The 25,527-nt window shown below is 42.9% G+C and overlaps 1 protein-coding gene across 1 annotated transcript in view; it reads right to left on the bottom strand.

The window, feature by feature from the left end:
* LOC115110616 (diacylglycerol kinase gamma-like) overlaps nucleotides 1-25,527 on the bottom strand; it is a 162,276-nt gene that overhangs the window by 22,935 nt on the left and 113,814 nt on the right. Inside the window, exons 21-22 of the mRNA XM_029636431.2 lie at nucleotides 10,479-10,569; nucleotides 6,979-7,180 (exon numbers count right to left, since the gene is read on the bottom strand). Coding sequence (XP_029492291.1) covers nucleotides 6,979-7,180; nucleotides 10,479-10,569 — 293 coding nt within the window. The remainder of the gene's footprint in view (nucleotides 1-6,978; nucleotides 7,181-10,478; nucleotides 10,570-25,527) is intronic.

The raw sequence follows: 25,527 nt of genomic DNA, 5'->3' as shown, positions 1-25,527 counted from the left end.
ACAGCCACTCATATACATACTGACACACATACTGACACACAGACACTCATATACATACTGACACACAGACACTCATACACATACTGACACACATACACTCATATACATACTGACACACATACACTCATACACATACTGACACACAGACACTCATATACATACTGACACACATACACTCATATACATACTGATACACAGCCACTCATATACATACTGACACACATACTGACACACATACTGACACACAGACACTCATATACATACTGACACACATACTGACACACATACTGACACACAGACACTCATATACATACTGACACACATACTGACACACATACTGACACACAGACACTCATACACATACTGACACACATACTGACACACAGAAACTCATACAAATACTGAAACACAGACACTCATACACATATTGACACACATACTGACACACAGACACTCATACACATACTGATACACAGACACTCATATACATACTGATACACAGCCACTCATACACATACTGACACACATACTGACACACATACACTCATATACATACTGACACACATACTGACACACAGACACTCATACACATACTGATACACAGCCACTCATATACATACTGACACACATACGGACACACATACACTCATATACATACTGATACACAGCCACTCATATACATACTGACACACATACTGACACACATACTGATACACAGCCACTCATATACATACTGACACACATACTGACACACAGACACTCATACACATACTGACACACATACTGACACACATACACTCATACACATACTGACACACAGACACTCATATACATACTGACACACATACACTCATATACATACTGATACACAGCCACTCATATACATACTGACACACATACTGATACACAGACACTCATATACATACTGACACACATACTGACACACATACACTCATATACATACTGATACACAGCCACTCATATACATACTGACACACAGACACTCATATACATACTGACACACATACACTCATATACATACTGATACACAGCCACTCATACACATACTGACACACAGACACTCATATACATACTGACACACATACACTCATATACATACTGATACACAGCCACTCATACACATACTGACACACAGACACTCATATACATACTGACACACATACACTCATATACATACTGATACACAGCCACTCATATACATACTGACACACATACTGACACACAGACACTCATATACATACTGACACACATACTGACACACATACACTCATATACATACTGATACACAGCCACTCATATACATACTGACACACATACTGACACACAGACACTCATATACATACTGACACACAGACACTCATACACATACTGACACACATACACTCATATACATACTGACACACATACACTCATATACATACTGATACACAGCCACTCATATACATACTGACACACATACTGACACACAGACACTCATACACATACTGACACACATACTTACACACAGACACTCATATACATACTGATACACAGCCACTCATATACATACTGACACACATACTGACACACAGACACTCATATACATACTGACACACATACGGACACACATACACTCACATACATACTGACACACATACTGACACACATACTGACACACAGACACTCATATACATACTGACACACATACTGACACACATACACTCATATACATACTGATACACAGCCACTCATATACATACTGACACACATACTGACACACAGACACTCATATACATACTGACACACAGACACTCATATACATACTGATACACAGACACTCATACACATACTGACACACAGACACTCATATACATACTGATACACAGACACTCATACACATACTGACACACAGACACTCATATACATACTGATACACAGCCACTCATATACATACTGACACACATACTGACACACAGCCACTCATATACATACTGATACACAGCCACTCATATACATACTGATACACAGACACTCATATACATACTGACACACAGACACTCATATACATACTGACACACAGACACTCATATACATACTGATACACAGCCACTCATATACATACTGACACACATACTGACACACAGCCACTCATATACATACGGATACACAGACACTCATACACATACTGACACACAGACACTCATACACATACTGACACACATACGGACACACAGACACTCATATACATACTGACACACAGACACTCATACACATACTGACACACATACGGACACACATACACTCATATACATACTGATACACAGCCACTCATATACATACTGACACACATACTGACACACAGCCACTCATATACATACTGACACACAGCCACTCATATACATACTGACACACAGCCACTCATATACATACTGATACACAGCCACTCATATACATACTGATACACATACTGATACACAGACACTCATATACATACTGACACACATACTGACACACATACACTCATATACATACTGACACTCATACTGACACACAGACACTCATATACATACTGATACACAGCCACTCATATACATACTGACACACATACACTCATATACATACTGCCACACATACTGACACACAGACACTCATACACATACTGACACACATACACTCATATACATACTGACACACAGACACTCATACACATACTGACACACAGACACTCATATACATACTGACACACAGACACTCATATACATACTGACACACAGACACTCATACACATACTGACACACAGACACTCATATACATACTGACACACAGACACTCATACACATACTGACACACATACACTCATACACATACTGACACACATACTGACACACATACTGACACACAGACACTCATACACATACTGACACACATACTGACACACAGACACTCATATACATACTGACACACAGCCACTCATATACATACTGACACACAGACACTCATACACATACTGACACACAGACACTCATACACATACTGACACACAGACACTCATACACATACTGACACACAGACACTCATACACATACTGACACACAGACACTCATATACATACTGACACACAGACACTCATACACATACTGACACACAGCCACTCATATACATACTGACACACAGACACTCATACACATACTGACACACAGACACTCATGCAAAACAAAAAGTCGTAAAACACAGTGCTGTGAGCTTAGTGCAAATAGCAAGCAAGGCAGATCGTTTAAAGGTAAGTCATGACCTGACAGCTTAAAAGCACCGTTAATCAGTGTGCCTGAGGCAAACAAACATTGCTTGACATTTGATGATATTGATTTTTCATTGACCTGAAAAGGGCCAGGAATGCCAGACTGTAATTAGGCTAGTAGTAGGAGTAGTAGTAGGAGTAGTAGTAGGAGTAGTAGTAGGAGTAGTAGTAGGAGTAGTAGTAGGAGCCATGACAGTTCACTGTTGCGGTGTTCAGGAGTCAGAAATGCAGATGGGGCAACACCACTGATAAGATGCAATGGACATAGTCTCATGTCAGTTGACGTCACATTGAGTGTGTGAACAGGAGTTGTTAGCATCCCCGCCTTTTGTTTCATATGGATTGATTTGAGACTGGTTCAGACACTTAGTTAGATCATTTTCATGCACATTTCAAATTTCATAAATACTGATTCTACCATCACAAAACACCTTAGCTAAATGTAGAATTAGGTAATGAATACTTTCTCATTAAAAACCGTTCATATTAGATACAGGTTTATAGTTTTTTGGTGAGATTAACTCTGACACTTTTTTTGACTGAGGATGAAAGAGGGTTCAGTGGACGATGGCACCTTTGTGACATTTTTGAATGTTAGGACAGGATATTGTATGAGTGTTTGCGAGTTATCAGGCAGATCAGTGTAGACGGCTATCTGACATGAGACAATGATGTTATGGAACTTCACAAGTTACAAAACAGACTATTTGAGAATGAAATTAAAGAATGAAATGTCTTCATGTCTCAGTTAACTGGTCAATTACCAAAGTTATTGCCAAAACACGTTCACACCATAGTCCACAAAACACGTTCACACCATAGTCCACAAAACACGTTCACACCATAGTCCACAAAACACGTTCACACCATAGTCCACAAAACACGTTCACACCATAGTCCACAAAACACGTTCACACCATAGTCCACAAAACACGTTCACACCATAGTCCACAAAACAACAACAAAAGCTACTGTGCTCACAGCCAATATGACATTGTGTGAGATGCATTGATGTACACTCTGTTTGTGTGTATGCATCTGAGAGGGGACAGGAGGGGACAGGGTTGTCACTCAGTAATCTCTTGAGAGAGAGAGAGAGAGAGAGAGAGAGGCTGGGGCGTTGGCCTCGGAGGGAGCGTGTTTAGGTGGTCAGGTGAGAGGCCGGGGGGGAGGGTGACAACGTGAGAGCGTACTGTACAGTATGTTACAGTACGGTAGTGCTGAAGGGCAGGTCATAGAGGCTCAACTGTTGCTAAGGCAGCAAGCAGTTGAGCCCGGTGAAGGCTGCCTGGAGGGCAGTTAAAGATTAATGATATGAGTCACACAGCTGGCAGCAGCCTCCTTGTTTGCTCTCTCTCTCTCTCTCTCTCTCTCTTATTCACTTACTCTTTCTCACTTCTCTCTAGCTTACTCTCTCTCTCTCTCTCTCTCTCTCTCTCTCTCTCTCTCTCTCTTATTCACTTACTCTGTCTCCCTTCTCTCTAGCTTACTCTCTCTTCCTCTCTCTAGCTTTCTGTCTTTCCCTCTCTCCACCCCTCTCTCATTTCTCTCTCAGTCTCTGGCTTCCCCTCTCTCTCCAGCTTTCTCTGTCTTTCCCTCTCTCCACCCCTTTCTCATTTCTCTCTGTCTCTTTCTGCCTCTCTCTCTGGTTCAGTGGAGCCGAGGGTCTCCATGGAAACAGGATTCAAACTAGTTCAGTCAGGAACGAGAAGCACAGATGCGGGGTGGTTAAGGAAGAGAGAGATAGAGGATGAATGAAAGAGGAAGAGCGAGGAGGAAGAGTGAGAGTGTCATAGACAGGAAGTGATGTAACAAATAGAGGACAAAGAATCTGCCTTTTCACTGCAAGGAATCTGCCATCATCATCATCATCATCCTCACTGCCATCGTCATCATCATCATCATCACTGCCATTATTATCATCATCATCATCACTGCCATTATCATCATCATCATCCTTAATACCATCATCATCCTCCTCACTGCCAACCTCATCATCATCATAACCACTACCATCATCATCATCATCATCCTTAATACCATCATCATCCTCCTCACTGCCAACCTCATCATCATCATAACCACTACCATCATCATCCTCACTGCCATCGTCATCATCATCATAACCACTACCATCATCATCATCCTCACTGCCATCGTCGTCATCATCATCACTGCCATTATCATGATCCTTAATACCACCATCATCATCATCATCATCCTCTCTGTCATCGTCATCATCATCATAATCACTACCATCATCATCATCCTCACTACCATCGTCCTCACTACCATATGTCTGTCTGCTTACACACAGGGCATGTTTTGGGACAGTAATAATGAGGCCAGAGAAGACTGTAGGCACAAGAGAAAGAGAGATGGACAGATAGAGGGGGTGCGGGGCAGTTAAATAAGGGGAAAGGGAGCTTCTGTTTCCCTCTCTCCTTCCTTCCCTCCTCTCCTCCCCTCTTTCCTTTCCTCTTCTCCCCTCCTCTCCTCTTTCCTCCTCTCCCCTTCTCTCCTCTCTCTCCTATTTCCTCCCCTTCTCTATCTTTCCCTCCCCTCCTCTCCTCTTTCCTCCTCTCCCCTTCTCTCCTCTATCTTTCCCTCTCCTCCCCTCCTCTCCCCTCTTATCCTCTCCTCTCCTCCTCTCAGCAGAGTGAAACAGACCCGCTAGCCCAGCATCCAGCAGCCCAGCCTCTGAGGAAGTGTTCAGTGTTCTAGGTTAATTCATGGCATCCGAAAACAGCTGCTTGTCACCGACTTTGGCCAGTGTGCGCCAGGTCCTGCAAGCACAGCTCGTCCCCAATGTGTGTGTGTGTTAGCGGCTCGGTGCAGCTCGTACCCAATGTCCTCTGGGACAGATGTTCATGGGGGCCACAGCATCACGCGGGTGGCGCAGCGGTCTAAGGCACTGCATCTCAGTGCAAGAGGTGTCACTACAGTCCCTGGTTCAAATCCAGGCTGTATCACATCCGGACGTGATTGGGAGTCCCATAGGGCGGCACACAATTGGCTCAGCGTTGTCCAGGTTTGACCGGGGTAGGCCGTCATTGTAAATAGTAATTAGTTCTTAACTGACTTAAATAAAGGTCAAATTAAAAAGTAAATTAAAAAAGAGCTGACATTCTACTGGTTGCTGGCTGGTGGGTGAAATTGTGACAGTATGAACACTTACAAAATGACACTAGAACTGTTTAGTGATCCCTCCCAGTCTCTCACAGACAAACTTCAACAGAAAGTGCAGGCTAACTCGTTCCATATGACAAGCCTGGGCTACGGAGCAGAGGGAAGGGAATACAACACTTCCCTAAGTGTGGAAATGACATAGTGTTTGTCAAACAACTACGAGGCTTATGTGGTCAAGAAATGGCAGGCCAATCAGACACAATGGATCCTTTGACACCCATTGAACCACATTACACTAAATCCTAATGGCTGAAATCAAGAACATTATATAGTGGTATGAAGAGGCCAGAACTGGTCCCACTTCCCAACTTAGGCCTTTTCCCACTACTGAGCCGAGGCAAGCCAAGCTGAACCAAACTGTAGTGAGCTGGCCTGGTTATGCATCCACATTAGTTACTGGAACTGTTCTGAAAAGGACACGGAAAAGATCAGGATAGTGTGAAAAGGGTACATCACACTGGTGTTGCTGAGGGCGAGTTTAGTTGACTCACCCTGAACACAGAATTTGAGCTCCTTTATATCGGTGACGGTACTGGTGGGCATCCTGTCTGGAACCTTCTTGCTCATGCGGCTGTAGTTCCTCCTCTTCTTGGTCTCGCCCCACAGGTTGGAGCCGCCATGCATGCTGGGTATGTTGAGGACGGCGATTCCTTCCAACGACGTGCTGCTGAGGTCCAGGATGATACCATCACACTGAGGGAGAAAGAGAGAGGGGAAGTGATGGAGGATGGTAGAGTGAGGGAGAGAGGGGGAGGGAAGGAGAGAAAGAGAGAAATAAATAAATAGAGGAGGAGAGGGAGATAAAGAGAGAGAGAGGGAGAACGAGAGAAAGAGAGAGGGAGAGATAAAGAGAGAGGTAGAAAGAGTGAAAGAGACAGAGGGGAGATGAGAGAGAGAGATCATGAACAAATACTTGAAACAATGGCTGAGACAGAACTGTGGACCCTAATAGATAGCCTAGAATATCTTCAAGGAGGCTTCGCAGCGCTGCTACTTGCTAATTACAGGCGCAGCGGTCTAAGGCACTGCATCTCAGTGCTAGAGGCGTCACTACAGACAACCTGGTTCGAATCCAGGCTGTATCCCAACCGGCCGTGATTGGGAGTCCCATAAGGCGGCGCACAATTGGCCCAGCGTCGTCCGGGTTTGGCCAGTTTAGGCCGTCATTCTAAATAAGAATTTGATCTTAATTGACTACCTAGTTCAATTTAAAAAACAGTGTCAAAAAGGGCTCCTCTTCAAAAGGTACTTAGAGATAATTGTCTTTTCTGCACATCCATTCAAGGCAAGAACTATAGAGATTACATCCTTGTGTTTTCATTGAAGCTATGCTAACGATTGGTGTCACCTGACAGTATGTTTCATGTGAACCACAGACAGTATAAGGCTATCTGATACATATTGAAAATCAAAGAGGCCTTCCACTGTGATGGAGAATAATAGAATATTGTTTATAACAGTATCCATGTGTGGATATTGGGAGGAGCAATGGTATACAATGAATCATTTTTACAGTAGCATCACAGTGCATGTTTGTATCAATACATTACATAATGTTGCCTTTGAGCGTTCTACCAGACTGTGTGTCAAAATTCTAGAAGAAAACAACCTCTGTGTCCCAGCTAGTGATTAACTAGAAAATGTACACATTCTTTGTGTACACTTCGATATTGTCGGTCCAAGTGTGCACTTTTCCATAAAGTCCCTATCAACAAATGTGTTCAAATAAGCTAAAAAAAAGAAAACACATTCACAATATTCAGCGACCACCCTCGGTGAAAGCAAATGATGTTTGAATGTACCTCAACCCACAAGTGCTGTCAGAGCAAAGAAATATTTAGGTTTGAGTGCCCATGAAAAACAGTTTCAGGAACACACACAGAATATGACTCACACATACTCTCACGCGCATACGCACGCACGCACACACGCACACACGCACACACAGTCTAGAAAGTGCTTTCATTGTCAGTCTACTCTGTGAAGCTTTTAATAGCCCAGTTTAATTACATCTTGCAGGGCGATATAACTTCAGTGGTGAATCCTGCTACACCACATTTCACCACCCATCACTCTGTTCTCTGCTTCAAGGCATTAAACCGGTGATTTGACTGCTTGGCAGACTGTCTGTCTGTCTGTCGGGTCTGTCTGTGTGTGTGTCTGTTACACACTGAAAATAGTGGAGGCTCCTCAGTGAATTTCATAAAAATAAAAAGTGAAACATTAAAGGTATCCTTTTTGAATGCAACTATACTAAATATATTCACATCACCAAATAATTGATTAAAACACACTGTTTTGGAATGAAGGTCTACAGTAGCCTCACAGCACTCTGTAGGGTAGCACCAAGGTGTAGCCGGAGGACAGCTAGCTTCCGTCCTCCTCTGGGTACATTAACTTCAATGCAAAACCTAGGAGGCTCATGGTTCACACCCCCTTCCATAGACTTATATAGTAATTTTTACAACTTCCAGAGGATGTCCTCCAACCTATCAGAGCTCTTGCAGCATGAACTGACATGTTGCCTACCCAATCAAAAGATCAGAGAATTAATCTAATACTAAAAGTGTAAGCTACAGCTAGTTAGCACTGCAGTGCATAAAATGTGGTGAGTAGTTGACTTAAGGAGAGAGAAAGACAATAGTTAAACAGTTTTGAACAATTTAATTTATTCCAAAATTAAGGAGAAGCGAGAGAGAGAGAGAGCTAGCTATATTTGGTTGTATTGTTTTTGCCTACTCAAACACCTGGCTCAAACAGAGAGGGATGCTATGTTAGCTAGCAGGCTATCCAACACCGGAACTCTTCCAATTCAAGGTAATCTTTTGATTTTTATTAATTTATTGCCACTGGGGCCCGCCGGTGTAATTGCTAAACTACTTTCTGACTGTACACGGTACTTGTGTTAGTTCTAGTAGATACAGTATGTTGACTATGACGTGACAACGATGTAGGCTGTGTGTAGTGGTTAGCGGTCATTATATGAACGTTTTTTCACCTGGTCACAAACAGCTGATGTGTTGTGCACTGAAGTCCACAAGCGAAGGAAAAAAGTGAGAGGAGGAGAGCGTGTAGATAGTGGCTGCTATGAAAGTGAACTGTGTTTGCGTGTGATCAGGGGTGTATAGATGCAGTGTGCAAGGCGGTATTGAATGTGTCACTGTCTGTCACCTTGATTACAAAACATTATATCGACCTGTGCACCTACGTTGTAGCAACCTCATGATGGGTACAGGGAAAATTTGAGTATAATGTAGTAGCCTAAACCTATAGATGTCACATTAAGCTGGGTGAATGGAATATGAATGACAGTCATCCAATTTGCTGCAATAGAAATAAGGCCATGCTCACAAAAACAGGATCATCCTCCCTAATCTTACTGTTGTGTGTGAGTGTCTCATGCAGTACAGAGTCAGTTACCTGACAGACTGGCATGATGAAGCTTTCGCTGAGAGATAAGAATAGCTAGCTACCTTCCCCATGGGATTAAAATAATTTGTTTTAATTTCACTTTGATGTCTTTTAAGATGTCTTTTTTTGTTTGCAGGTTAAAGTCTGTCATTTAAAAGAAAATTAAAACAACAGCGGTGAACTGTTTAAAGAGAGAGACAGAGAGAGAGAGAGAAAGAGAGAGAGACAGAGAGCGTGAGAGAGAGAGAGCGTGAGAGAGAGAGCGTGAGAGAGAGAGAGAGCGTGAGAGAGAGAGAGAGAGAGAGAGAGAGAGAGAGAGAGAGAGAGACAGAGCGTGAGAGAGAGAGAGAGAGAGAGCGTGAGAGAGAGAGAGAGAGAGCGAGAGAGAGAGAGAGCGAGAGAGAGAGAGAGAGAGAGAGAGAGAGAGAGAGAGAGAGAGAGAGAGACAGAGCGTGAGAGAGAGAGAGAGAGAGAGCGTGAGAGAGAGAGAGAGAGAGCGAGAGAGAGAGAGAGAGAGAGAGAAAATAACATTTTGGTGCTGTCAAAAAAAGTCCAGCTAAAGGGAATACCGGTGACTCACCTCCACTTCGATACACTCGTTGAGTTTCTTGCAAGTGGCGGAGATGGTCTCTGTGGTGCCAAACTCAAAGTACCACAACTTGTTCTTCATTCTGTCAATCAAACAGGAAGGAACATCAAGAGAAAGAGAGGAAGTGTCATCAGGGGTACTACAGTTGCACTGGTTTTTACTGTATTTCCATTATTCATTGATTCTTTGGCAGAATATGTCAACGCATAGGAAGCCTACGGTACATGGAATAAACTGTGTTAATATTCAGCAAACTTAACATGTGTAAATATTTGTATGAACATAACAAGATTCAACAACTGAGACATAAACTGAACAAGTTCCACAGACATGTCACTAACAGAAATGGAATAATGTGTCCCTGAACAAAAGTAACAGTCAGTATCTGGTGTGGCCACCAGCTGCATTAAGTACTGCAGTGCATCTTCTCCTCATGGACTGTACCAGATTTGCCAGATCTTGCTGTGAGATGTTACCCCACTCTTCCACCAAGGCACCTGCAAGTTCCTGGACATTTCTGGGGGGGAATGGCCCTAGCCTTCACTCTCCGATCCAACAGGTCCCAGACGTGCTCAATGGGATTGAGATCCGGGCTCTTCGCTGGCCATGGCAGAACACTGACATTCCTGTTTTGCGGGAAATCACGCACAGAACGAGCAATATGGCTGGTGGCATTGTCATGCTGGAGGGTCATGTCAGGATGAGCCTGCAGGAAGGGTACCACATAAGGGAGGAGGATGTCTTCCCTGTAACGCACAGCATTGGGATTGCCTGCAATGACAACAATCTCATTCCGTTGATGCTGTGACACACTTTCCCAGACCATGACGGAGCCTCCACCTCCACCTCCACCTCCACATCGATCCAGCTTCAGAGTACAGGTCTCGGTGTAACGCTCATTCCTTCAGCGATAAACGCGAATCCGGTCATCACCCCTGGTGAGACAAATCCGTGACTCATCAATGAAGAGCACTTTTTGCCAGTTCTGTCTGGTCCAGCGACAGTGGGTTTGTGCCCATACGCGACGTTGTTGCCGGTGATGTCTGGTGAGGACCTGCCTTACAACAGGCCTACAAGCCCTCAGTCCAGCCTCTCTCAGGCTACTGCGGACAGTCTGAGCACTGATGGAGAGATTGTGCGTTCCTGGTGCAACTCGGGCAGTTGTTGTTGCCATCCTGCACCTGTCCCGTAGGTGTGATGTTTGGATGTACCGATCCTGTGCAGGTGTTGTTACACGTGGTCTGTCACTGCGAGGACAATCAGCTGTCCGTCCTGTCTCCCTCTAGCACTGTCTTAGGCGTCTCATAGTACGGACGTTGCAATGTATTGCCCTGGCCACATCTGCAGTCCTCATGCCTCCTTGCAGCATGCCTAAGGCACATTTACGCAGATGAGCAGGGACCCTGGGTATCTTTCTTTTGGTGTTTGTCAGAGTCAGTAGAAAGTCCTCTTTAGTGTCCTACGTTTTCATAGCTGTGATCTTAATTGCCTACTGTCTGTAAGCTTAACGACCGTTCCACTGGTGCATGTTCATTAATTGTGTATGGTTCACTGAACAAGCATGGGAAACAGTGTTGAAACCCTTTACAAAGAAGATGTGTGAAATTATTTGGATTTTTACGAATTATCTTTGAAAGACAGGGTCCTGAAAAAGCAACGTGTCTTTTTTTGCTGAGTTTAGTTGTCTGCTATCCAAGTCCTGTCAGGGTAGGGAAATTAAACACAACAACTTTTGACAGTTTTCTGTCATGTTTGCTGTCGTGAGGATCAGTTCGAAGCACTGCTAATGCAGCCCAACACTTAAACTCAACTAGGGGACAGCATTTCATTTTCAGAGCAATGAAGCACACAGGACACCTCCACACGGTCATTTTCGCTTCAGCCAAGGCTGGCATGACAACAATGACTTTGGGTGTGGAACAGCGACCAAGCCTACCATAAGATCATGTTTAATGACCCCCCCCCCCCCACCACCCCATTTCAAAAACATACAACAACCTTTAGCCCTACAAAGTTGAAGTTCATGTTTAGTTCTGCCCTGGAGTTTGGCTTGCCAGAGGAGACCTGTGTGGCCTTTTTGTAAATGTAGATGTATCACTTTTTCTGTGATTTACACTAGTAACAAAGATGCATACAGAGGTGATATGCACATCCCAAACTTCAGAAAACCTGTACTGGGCAAAACATACGGTAGATTAAGAAAGGGAAGCCCTACACACTGTCCAATGATTCTCCCTAGTGCTTTAGTCCTGCATCATGATACAACAAAGAATCATGTAACAAAAGACAAAGGATTAATGCTTCTGACTGTCAACACAGCCTGGATTCAAGAGAGAGAGAGAGGAACTGAACAGAGAGGTAAGGAAATTAACTTAACTGCAATTACATTTAACTATAATGAATCATTTTGATTTCCTCCATTTTATGATCAGATTACAACATCCTTGTCCCCAGGGGAAAGAATTGCCTATCTAAATGGATCTGGATTGTAAAGACATGGACTCTACTGTCCTACTGAGCCCTGCTATTTCATCTCTTCTACTGTACCTCCCCAGTCCTGGTGAAAGGTTGATGGGCTACACAAAGAAACCTCAGTGAGACAGCTGTTAGGTGTGGGAACGGAACATCACTGGCTGTGAAGAGAGATTCAAATCCCCAAGGGCAACATGAACCAGTATTGGGAGTGTGTGTGCTGTGTGTGTGCTGTGTGTGTGTGTGTGCTGTGTGTGTGTGTGTGTGTGTGTGTGTGTGTGTGTGTGTGTGTGTGTGTGTGTGTGTGTGTGTGTGTGTGTGTGTGTGTGTGTGACAGACAAACAGACAGACAGACAGACAGTCAGTGTCTCGATACTGATCAATCAGACAGACAAGGCTGTACATCTCAGACTGCAAGAATCAGCCTTCAGTCGTTCACTGCATGGTCCTACACAACACCTCTGTCTGCACCTCATCCTGTACCAGGCCTCAGAACATTTACTGCTTCCCTGAGGACTTGTTCTACTCAACGACTACAGTGAAAGGCACAAGTATTTCACGGTCAGTCTGGTCAAAACAAAAAGTAATGTGTTTGTACTTCTTCTATGCTAACAAGAAATCAGGTCCGTTTTACAGTGTGTTCCAGAAACATGGAAAACACAGGTCTAGCTGTCTTGCTGATATTGACAACATGGTTATTGGGAAAGCGAGCTCTGTTGCCATGTGGGCAAAGCCATGTTACTGTTACACAGTGGTGCAGCAGGGCTCTCTAGACTAGACATCAGTGTATTTCAGTACAGTGGGAATAAACCAAACAAACACAAAGTGTCAATAAGCTTTAGAGGGAGATATACACTACCGGTCCAAAATGTTCTAACACCTACTCATTCAAGGGTTTTTCTTTATTTGGACTATTTTCTACGTTGTAGAATAATAGTGAAGACATCACAACTATGAAATAACACATATGAAATCATGTAATAACCAAAAAAGTGTTAAACAAATCTAAATATATTTTATATTTGAGATTCTTCAAAGTAGCCACCCTTTGCCTTGATGACAGCTTTGCACACTCTTGGCATTCTCTCAACCAGCTTCATGAGGTAGTCACCTGGAATGCATTTCAATTAACAGGTGTTTCTTGTTAAAAGTTCATTTGTTGAATTTCTTTCCTTCTTAGTGTGTTTGAGCCAATCAGTTGTGTTGTGACAAGGTAGGGGTGGTTTACAGAAGACAGCCCTATTTAGTTAAAGACCAAGTCCATAGTATGAGAAGAACAGCTCAAATGAACAAAGAGAAATGACAGTCCATCATTACTTTAAGTCGTGAAGGTCAGTCAATACTGAAAATTTCAAGAACTTTGAAAGTTTCCTCAAGTGCAGTCGCAAAAACCATCAAGCGCTATGATGAAACTGGCTGTCATGAGGACCGGCACAGGAATGGAAGACTCAGAGTTACCTCTGAGGATAAGTTAATTAGAGTTACCAGCCTCAGAAATTGCAGCCCAAAAAATGCTTCACAGAGTTCAAGTAACATACACAACATCAACATCATCACATCAACTATTCTAAGGAGACTGTGTGAATCATGCTTTCATGGTCGAATTGCTGCAAAGAAACCACTACTAAAGGACACCAATAAGAGGAAGAGACTTGCTTGGGCCAAGAAGCAAGAGCAATGGACATTAGACTAGACATTAGAATTCAAGGCACACTTATCCAGCATGGCTACCACAGCATTCTGCAGTGATACGCCATCCCATCTGGTTTGAACTTAGTGGGAATTTCATTTGTTTTTCAACAGGACAATGACCCAACACACCTCCAGGCTGTGTACGGGCTATTTTACCAAGAAGGAGAGTGATGGAGTGCTGCATCAGATGACCTGGCCTCCACAATCCCCCGACCTCAACCAAATTGAGATGGTTTGGGATGATTTGGACTGCAGAGTGAAGGGAAAGCAGTCAACAAATGCTCAGCATATGTGGGAACTCCTTCAAGACTGTTGGAAAAGAATTCCACTTGAAGCTGGTTGAGAGAATGGCAAGAGTGTACAAAGCTGTCATCAAAGCAAAGGGTGCTATTTGAAGAATCTCAAATATAAAAATACACTATTATCCTGCAATGTAGAAAATAGTAAAAATAAAGAAAAACCCTTGAATGAGTAGGTGTTCTAAAACTTTTGACCGGTAGTGTATGCTTTTTACTACATTAGCTAGGTACTTGTAATATACATGTATATCCCTCCAGAGTCTCAAACTGTAAATATAGTTCAAAGCAGCTTGCCACCTCAATAACTACCCCATAATCATCCAGTGTTACTTGAAGACATAGTTCAATGTTCAGTCTTCCTCACACTCACCTCACGGTTCACTAGAAACCTCTGCTCTGTCAATTATAGGATTATGAGCATATTTGAGATCACAATTAGACACGGTTTCAATTCTCAATGAGCCAAACTGCCTAACCTCATTTGCTAGCTTCCACTTGAGAAGCCCTGTAAAAATGCAATTAACTGAAATGTTTTTTTCTCTCTTTTGTACAGAGGAGAGCGCCAGGGAGAGAAAGGTACCTCCACAAGCCCTGCTTGTATCCCCCTGAGTGCTGAGAAAAACCTTCAGAAAATGTACTGAATAAAAGCTGCATTTGGCCTAGGCTCACAGCCTTCTGGCACTAGTGTTTCAGACTCAGAGACCATTTTGTATACTGATGAGAAAAGGGTTTTTCATTCATATGCTTTGAGAGTTCCAGCTCAACATGCAAGGCTGTGCCTGTCTGTATGTAGGGCTGGTGAATGGAAAGGAATGGGTTCACAGGTTCAAACTGGGCTAACTGTGGCCTCAGGAGGCAAAGACTGATCAGTCTTCCTGATTGGAGCTCAGCCAAAAGACACTAGAGAGAGAACCAACGTTGATGGATGGATTGATATTTAATTACGGGAGGGAGGACATTGTGGCTAGCAGCATCTTAAGGATGGGAAAGGGAGGGGGATACAAACGTAGACCTAGATACAGGTGGTATGAAATGACAGTGTTGTGGTTAAAACAGTGGCTTCAGATTCACAGAAGTCCTTGGGGCACTAAACCCCTACGCCCACTCATCCTTCAACCCGCCCCTCCCCCCACCCCCATCCCCACCCCCATCAGAGTGATAACCATCTCTCCTAATCCCCAGTGAGAGCAGTGACCAACTGACCTCCCCTCTGCTTCCTCATCACTCCCTCCCTCCCTTCCTGTATCTCTGGTACAGATCAGTCAAAGCTTACCTCGGCTTGCATGGGCAGCAACAGTAGGGTTGTTCCACGAAAATAAGACATTGTGCACCAATATTTCATTTTCAAATCCTGTTATATTAAATGAAGTGCCCTTTAATATAGACCACATGGCAAATTCAATTAATCTGATTTTTAATATGAATAAAGACATCCGCATTTTGACGTTCCTCTGTTTTAACCCCAACATTTCTCCAAGTTTTCACCATCATTGTAAAGCCCTGGTTATTTTGGTGCTTTGACAGTCATTTCTGAAGATGATGATTTATTTAATGTGATTAGTGATGAATCTAATCATACGAAATGTCTATCCCTCACTTTAAGGTCAACCCTGTTACGTGAACTGAAGTTTCATATAAATGGTGAAACTATTCCTTTTGAAAAAAAATATATCAAAAGAAACATTGAACAACTAACAGTCAAATCGTAGTGGAAAAGCAGGTGACCTGGTTCTGCTCTTTTTGGCCATTTTGTGGGCCTCATTTATCAACCGTGCTACATTTCTTATTAAATTCTGGCATACAATGAGATTCTAGGTCTAGGAGTTTTGTGGGCCACAAATGATTGGGATTTATCAAACTGTCGCACGCAACATACAGTATATACATATTTTCATTGATAAACTAGAGCCATATTATATTTGTGCGGTGGTGAACGAGTGCTACAATACCTCCTGGAAAACGCCCTCCATTCACATTTTATGGTAACAAAAACGCCCTCCACTCACATTTTATGGTAACAAAAACGCCCTCCACTCACATTTTATGGTAACAAAAACGCCCTCCACTCACATTTTATGGTAACAAAAACGCCCTCCATTCACATTTTATGGTAACAAAAACGCCCTCCACTCACATTTTATGGTAACAAAAACGCCCTCCACTCACATTTGATGTTTGCTGTATTATTTTGAGATGTTGGAACTGGGCCATGATAGTTCCTAAAAGAAAGTGCAATGGCAAATTTGATCACATTTCTGTAGAGGTGTGGGCAGAATGTTACAGTGACCCTTCCAAACAACAAAATGCACGCTGCCTAGCGAATGCCAAGCACTGGCCGTGCATTCTGCAGGATTGATTGTCCTTTCAAGCAATTTAAAAGTAAATGCTACACTCCACACTTCCATGCAAATTATGAATGGTTGTTCAATATTTTGTATATAAACACAATCCTATATTGATATCTCCTGGCTTAGTATAGGCTCTGAAATTAAATAGGTTAGGCTACGATTTCACGCTCCTAATCCTATTGCACAGCAATACTGGAGCCTACCCATACTGTCACATAGGATTAGGTCTACTGTCAAGGCTACCTGTCTATTTACTTTCCAGCATGCTTGGCTATTGAATGAGCGATTGATAAATGGTAGCCTGCAATATGATTATGATTTAAGCCTATATAATACAAGTAAAATAAACTTATTAGAGGACATGCAGCTATGCGATCTCCTTACCAATGGAAAATGCATCTGTTTTATCAATAGGCCTACATTTTAATGCTCTTTTTAGCATACCATGATTATGGGAGGTGCATCAAACACCTCCCATTTCCCCCAAACTAACAATAAGCCTATTTGCTTGCAATACAGTTGATCAACCTTCTAGAAGTTGTGTTCAAGCAGGGTTTGAGATTTGCGCGGAGATATGCACACTTTCCCGTCAAGGTCAACATTTAAAAATACCAACCATTGCGAGGAAACAATGATGCATGCAAGGTTACTTTATAGGCACTTACTATGCTTTTATTTAACCTCTAGAGATGGAATTTTTTTATTTTATTAACTTGAACAATTTATGACAGAAAGTTAAAATTAGGTGAAATAAAACTTTGTTGACTGAGGTACACAACCCAAAAGGTACTTATTTGATGGAAGGACCCAGCAGCCTTTATCTGGTTGATCCTGACTGAGATACAGACAGAGGGAGGCTTTGTGTGTATGGCTGTGCCATGGCTTGCACTGTTACACCCAGAGATAGGAGGGGGTGGGAGGCAGAGAGAGGGAGGTGCTGATGATAAAATGGGCATGGGGTGTTTGGTTTGGAAGTGGGAGATGAGGCGAGAGTAGGGTGGGGCTGTGCGTGTGTGAATGCTGGGGAATACTAATCCCAGTAACTAACCCTGTTCTGGGATTTCAGTTAATCCAATCAGAAGACCAGTTTACATCAACCTAAAGACCTGCAGTTGATAAAGGTGCTTATTAAGTAAGAGTGATACAATGGTTATCCCAGTTCCAGATCAACTATACTGATTCGTTGGGAGGAGATTAAGTTATAACTCAGGGAAGCCATGTATGAATAACCATTTAAAATGTTGTGTTGACACAACCCCACCCATGGTTTTATAACCTCTGACCCTGGCTCCTGGCTGTAGACAAGCCCTGATGACCCTCTCCTTTCCCCACTACACTGACAGGTTCTGCCAATGACTGACGAGGTAGCTTGCAGCAGCAGACAGAGAGTCTGTGGGGTGAGGAGAGGAGCCACAGGGTTCATACAGATCTGAGAATAGAAAAGACAGATAGAGTAAGTGACCTGGCTCACCTATTGTATAAAGCTCCCAAACTCAACTCTGTACCTTGAAGCCAGTTCCACTGTATTTTTTCATTGTTCCCCTCTAGTCAAAGACTGAGTTATACCTGGGACACCAGGGGTGTGCAATTAGTTATCAGGTAGAACAATAAACCAGCAGCCTCTGGACCTTGTAGGGTAACAGTTGATATGAAGGGACACACACACACACCAAGAAATCTGACACAGATCCACTAGTTATAAAGGCACATGGTGTATGATCTTTCTTAAGAGTCCTAAAAATAAAAACACCATATGAAACATGCCATATGATCTGAGGAAGCATGTCAGTGGAGAGCTAATGTCTGGCAGCGAGTCAGAGAGTCAGGCAACAGAGAGGACTAGGTATATTTATCCTTTACACCACAGGAACACAACAGCACGACATGACCGGTTTAAACGGTTAAAAGAAACTCTAACACACAGTGTGCTGTACTTATCTGGACACTCAAAACCATACTGTAGGCCAACACATGACCACACACTACATAAACAGAGAGCTGGAGCGCTACCATGGGAGGCAGACAGTAGCAACACGCATGCCCTGCCCACGTGAGGATCTGTCTTTTGCAGCAATCTATTTATTTCCTGTGTTTGAGACATGACAAATCCACTTGTCACTTAAATCTCACTGGATTGATTGCTTTGTTTTAACCCGTTAATGTTACGACCACGGAAATATTTGAAATGACCTGTCAAACACATCCTGGTAATGGCTGAAATGGGCTCAGTGCAATACAGTACATTGTCATTCGGAAAGTATCCAGACCCCTTGACTTTTTCCACATTTTGTTAGGTCACAGCGTTATTCTAATATTGATTAAATAGTTTTTTCCTCTCATCAATCTACACACAATATCCCATAATGACAAAGCAAAAGCACGTTTTTAGAAACGTTAGCAACTTTGAAAAAAACTGAAATATCACATTTACATACAGTTGATGTCGGAAGTTTACAAACACCTTGCCAAATACATTTAAACTCAGTTTTTCACAATTCCTGACATTTAATCCAAGGAAATATTCCCTGTTTTAGGTCAGTTAAGATCACCATTTTATTTTAAGAATGTGAAATGGCTGGGGTGTTTGGTTTGGAAGTGGGAGATCAGGCGAGACTAGGGAGGGGCTGTGCGTGTGTGAATGCTGGGGAATACTAATCCCAGTAACTAACCCTGTTCTGGGATCTCAGTTAATCCAATCAGATGACCAGTTTCCATCAACCTAAAGACCTGCAGTTGATAAAGGTGCTTATTAAGTAAGAGTGATACAATGGTTATCCCAGTTCCAGATCAACTATACTGATTCGTTGGGAGGAGATTATGTTATAACTCAGGGAAGCCATGTATGAATAATAGTGGAGAGAATGATTTATTTCAGCTTTTATTTCTTTCATCACATTCCCAGTGGGTCAGAAGTTTACATACACTCAGTATTTGGTAGCATTGCCTTTAAATTGTTTAGGGTAGCCCTCCACAACCTTCCCACAATAAGTTGGGTGAATTTTGGCCCATTCCTCCTTGCGCGCACACGCTTTTTCAGTTCTTCCCACACATTTTCTATGGGATTGAGGTCAGGGTTTTGTGATGGGCACTCCATTACCTTGACTTTGTTGCCCTTAAGTCATTTTGCCACAACTTTGGACGTATGCTTGGGGTCATTGTCCATTTGGAAGACCCATTTGTGACCGAGCTTCAACTTCCTGACTGATGTCTTGAGATGTTGCTTCAATATATCCACATAATTTTCTCCCTCATGATGCCATCTATTTCTGAAGTGCACCAGTCCCTCCTCCAGCAAAGCACCCCAACAACATGATGCTGCCACCCCCGTGCTTCACGGTTTGGATGGTGTTCTTCGGCTTGCAAGCCTCCCCCTTTCTCCTTCAAACATAACAATGGTCATTATGGCCAAACAGTTCTATTTTTGTTTCATCAGACCAGAGGACATTTCTCCAAAAAGTACGATCTTTGTCCCCATGTGCAGTTGCAAACCGTAGTCTGGCTTTTTTTTAATGGTGGTTTTGGAGCAGTGGCTTCTTCCTTGCTTGAGCGGCCTTTCAGGTTATGTTGATATAGGACTCGTTTTACTGTGGTTATAGGTACTTTTGTACCCGTTTCCTCCAGTATCTTCACAAGGTCCTTTGCTGTTGTTCTGGGATTGATTTGCACTTTTCGCACAAAAGTACATTCATCTCTAGGAGATAGAGCTTCCTGAGTGGTATGACGGCTGCGTGGTCCCATGGTGTTTATACTTGAGTACTATTGTTTGTACAGACATTCAGGGGTTTGAAAATTGCTCCTAAGGATGAACCAAACTTGTGGAGGTCTGCAATTGTTTTCCTGAGGTCTTGGCTGATTTCTTTTCCATTGATGTCATGCAAAGAGGCACTGAGTTTGAAAGTAGGCCTTGAAATACATCCACATGTACACCTTCAATTGACTCAAACAATGTCAATTAGCCTATCAGAAGCTTCTAAAGCAATGACATTATTTTCTGGAATTTTCCAAGCTGTTTAAAGGCACAGTCAACTTAGTGTATGTAAACTTCTGACCCACTGGAATTGTGATACAGTGAGTTATAAGTGAAATAATCTGTAAACAATTGTTGGAAAAATTACTTGTGTCATACACAAAGTAGATGTCCTAACTGACTTGCCAAAACTATAGTTTGTTAACAAGAAATTTGTGGAGTGGTTGAAAAACAAGTTTTAATGACTCCAATCTAAGTGTATGTAAACTTCCGACTTCAACTGTAAGTATTCAGACCTGTAGATTGATGAGGAAAATGTTTTATTTAATCAATTTTAGAATAAGGCTATAACGTCACAAAATGTGGAAAAGGGGAAGGGGTCTGAATACACTGAATGAGTGTCTTCTAAGAAATGTTAGAATAAATTGAATACCTTAATTCTCACAAAAATCCCTGAACTCCATTAATTATTTGTCTGTGCCAGTAAAATGTTTTATGTGCAACAATTCAGTCAATATCTGATGGATATCTGATGGAGTATCTTCATATATTGTCCAAGCATTACATTAATTATATATATATATATTATATTTATATATATAAAACCTATATATATATATGTTGTAAATGTAACAATTTTGATGACCTTGCTATAGACAGTCTCTTTCTGCTCATCACACACAAAGCAAAGCAGATTGCATTGATTGAACTTGATTAATCAATGTGAAAATAATGAAGCAATGCCCCAATTAGCTTGAGAATAATTCATATTGACAGCAGCTGGCACAGCAGCACAGATCCAGGTCAGTGCTCTGTGCTTAGACTGTGAATGCTCTTGGTAGTGCCCAACAAAAGTCTATTGTAGTCTACTACATATTGACTGTAAAGGGATGAATAAAGGAATAAAGATCTTCTCCCCTAGAGAAGGAGGAGCCCCATTAGCCCATTCTGGCCAGGAGTGTTCCATTCTCACATCTAGGTGGGTGTCATTCCCAATTCCTGTCAAAGCCCGTGCCCCCTCCTCTTTCTGTGGTGGCTGAATTGTAAGAGTGAAATATAATATATCATAATGTCAAAGGTGAGGCTCGGTCTTTTGTTACTTTACTTTCTTTGACTAAATACAGCCTAGACGCCCTGCCTCTCTTCTAATCTGCATTGTTACCGCTGGGAAACCATTGGGAAACCGATTGTCCATTGGACTTAACCAAGACCCTACAGTGTCATTGTAATGAGACCAACAAAAGCATCAAGAGATGTTTTACTTTTTTCTCACAGGGCAATCTGACACTGATCTAAAACTTCCTCTCCACCCCTTCCCCCTGGGGCCCGACACACACACGCAAGCACGCACACACGCACACACACGCACGCACGCACGCACCCCATTGCATTGTGCTATGTCTCTGTGGTCATTAGCACCAAGGTTCCATGCTCCCTGTGGTCTGACTATTGGGGCTACTGGAACTACTGGGGCTACTAGGGCTTACACATGCTGATGGCTCCTCCGTTGGCTAAGGTGTCAAATCTCACACAGTGGCGAGAGGGGTCGTGTGTGTGTGTGTGTGTGTGTGTGTGTGTGTGTGTGTGTGTGTGTGTGTGTGTGTGTGTGTGTGTGTGTGTGTGTGTGTGTGTGTGTGTGTGTGTGTGTGTGTGTGTGTGTGTGTGTGTCACATGGAGCACAACAAAGCACTCAGGCATATAGTCCATTAGGCCACTCACTCTCTGAATTCAGCCATGTCAAAGGTCACTCATTGAGTGATATTTTCTCACCAGTCCCCTCTCTCTCTCTGGCTCTCACAGTAATGGGAGACCAAAGTGCCTGGTAGTCTAATCATCTCTAGATATAGAGCCACTGTCCCGCACCAAAAAAGCCCCAGATGTTTTACAAACCAAAGTTGATGTGTTACAGCCTTGTTGCAAACATCCTTGGCCAGCAGTGCTACCATTGTCTCTGTGTCCGGAACACCAGCCAAATGGCACAGACAGAGAGTCAGTCAGTCACAGAGTCAACAGCATCACAGTGTTGATATTCTGGGGAATACTTTCAGAACCCTATGGTCCAAGTAGTGCCCTAGAATAGGGTAGTGCACTAGAATAGGGTGCCAATTGGGATGCCCAGACAGTGTCTATCTTCTGTTAAATAGTTTTACAATGTGACAAAATAACAATCATGATAACCAGCCATTCTGTCAGCAGGTTATCTCCATGGCAACCTCTCTCCTTTTCGTAGGTCCAGTGGCATTTGGGAACAGCATAAATATAATGATTGACTTGGTAACCCACTGACTGGAATTGTAGCAATAATCAAGCCACATGAAATAAAACACAACTCCCCATGCAGAAGTAGATTTTATTTTATTTCTAAAATTAGAATAGAACTGAAATAAAGACTAGAATGTGTCCTCCACATATCTCTTTATCCACTGCTCGTCTCTAGCTCTTGGTCTCAATCTGGAAGGCACCTAAGTGCCAAGACAGCACAACCAGATCTGGGTCCAGGCTATCAATCTGTGGCAGTTCACAACAGTTTTACGACAACATCCTGATTAACCTGAGGTATGCTGTTATATCTCTGCCTGTCTGTTTCAACCATCCTTCTACCTCCTGTTGTTCTGCCACGTGTCTTTGGATGAATGGGGAGAGGAAATCTAGGTCTGAGACTTAAGTCTTGTCTTGCGCATGAATTATTAAGTTTCAAACTGTTAACAAGCTTCCCCCCTCCTTCTTTAGAACTTCCATACATGGACTAGCCTACATATGGCTAATTAGACACAGTGGTAAACAACAACAGAGGCACCCATGTGTGTATGTGTGTGTCATAGATACAACATGAAGAGCTGCAACAGGGAGATAGGACTCTAAATCAGTCACTGTCCCTCTCAGTCACAGACCACCTGCTGACACAGACTTCACTGAACATCACAACAAAGACAAAGTAAAAGAACATCCCCTAGTCACCAAGGTAAAGGTTCAGTGTTGGCCTAGATTAATGGTCCCACATACTGTACCTACCAACTCACCGACAGACACACACACAGGTACACATTAGCACGCACCCACACCCACACACGTTCACTTCCGGTTGTGTAAAGCACCCCACCGAGTGCCTTGTAGATCAGTTCCAAACAGTCTGCCAGGCTCACTGGCAGCAGCAGCAGTAGCAGGCAATAGTTCTCCACTCATCTCTCCTGAACCAGCCACTACACGCAGCCCTCTTTGAACCAGCCGCTGCACGCACGCACGCACGCACGCACGCACGCACGCACGCACGCACGCACACGCACACACACACACACACACACACACACACACACACACACACACACACACACACACAGCGACTGCCATCAAAGAGGAAAGACAGACAGGCCATACACTTCCAACTGCATTCTCAAAAGCCCATCCAGCTTTGGGCTATGTTATGTGTGCTTTTTACTGCGCATCTCAATGGAAGTCATCAGTGAGCAGAGGAGGCATCGGGGGGGGTTAAAGACAAGCAAAGACTGGAAATGAAAGAGATGAACATCAAAGGACTTACGATGCACTGTAAAAGACCACTGGGACGGGGTGGGGGACAATCCAGTTCTGAGAAACATCTTTATTTTAAAAATCCACAAGGTATTTAGTACATACAGTACAGTTCAGTCACACATTGAGACATCATGACATCACTGTTGCTGCCCATTAAGCCCGTCAACCTCCCAAATGATGTTCCTCTTTCCCTCAATTGCTGCAATTTGACACAATGGGACATAATTGAGCTGAGAACTGTGATTTGGTTCTTACACTTTGTTCCCTTTCCTTAAATAGAGATGACAGCTTCAACCTCAGTCAGTCAGGGAGTCTCTCTCTCTCTCTAAGGGGCTTTATTGGCATGGAAAACATGTTTACATTGCCTTTTCTCCCAATAGATATGGGATTTCATAGAAATTGGATTTGTTTTTGAATTCTTTGTGGATCTGTGTAATCTGAGGGAAATATGTGTCTCTAATATGGTCATACACTTGGCAGGAGGTTAGGAAGCGCAGCTCAGTTTCCATCTCATTTTGTGGGCAGTGTGCACATAGCCTGTCTTCTCTTGAGAGCCAGGTCTGCCTATGGCGACCTTTCTCAATAGCAAAGCTATGCTCACTGAGTCTGTACATAATCAAAGCTTTCCTTAATTTTGGGTCAGTCACAGTGGTCTCTCTCATTCTGACGGTTTGGTGCCAGATAAACAACCTCTCCCTCAACGTTAGCAAAACAAAGGAGCTGATTATGGA

This window comes from Oncorhynchus nerka, linkage group LG3 (assembly GCF_034236695.1).
Source record: "Oncorhynchus nerka isolate Pitt River linkage group LG3, Oner_Uvic_2.0, whole genome shotgun sequence".
NCBI lineage: Eukaryota > Metazoa > Chordata > Actinopteri > Salmoniformes > Salmonidae > Oncorhynchus > Oncorhynchus nerka.
This window is presented reverse-complemented; position numbering and strand designations above follow the sequence as displayed.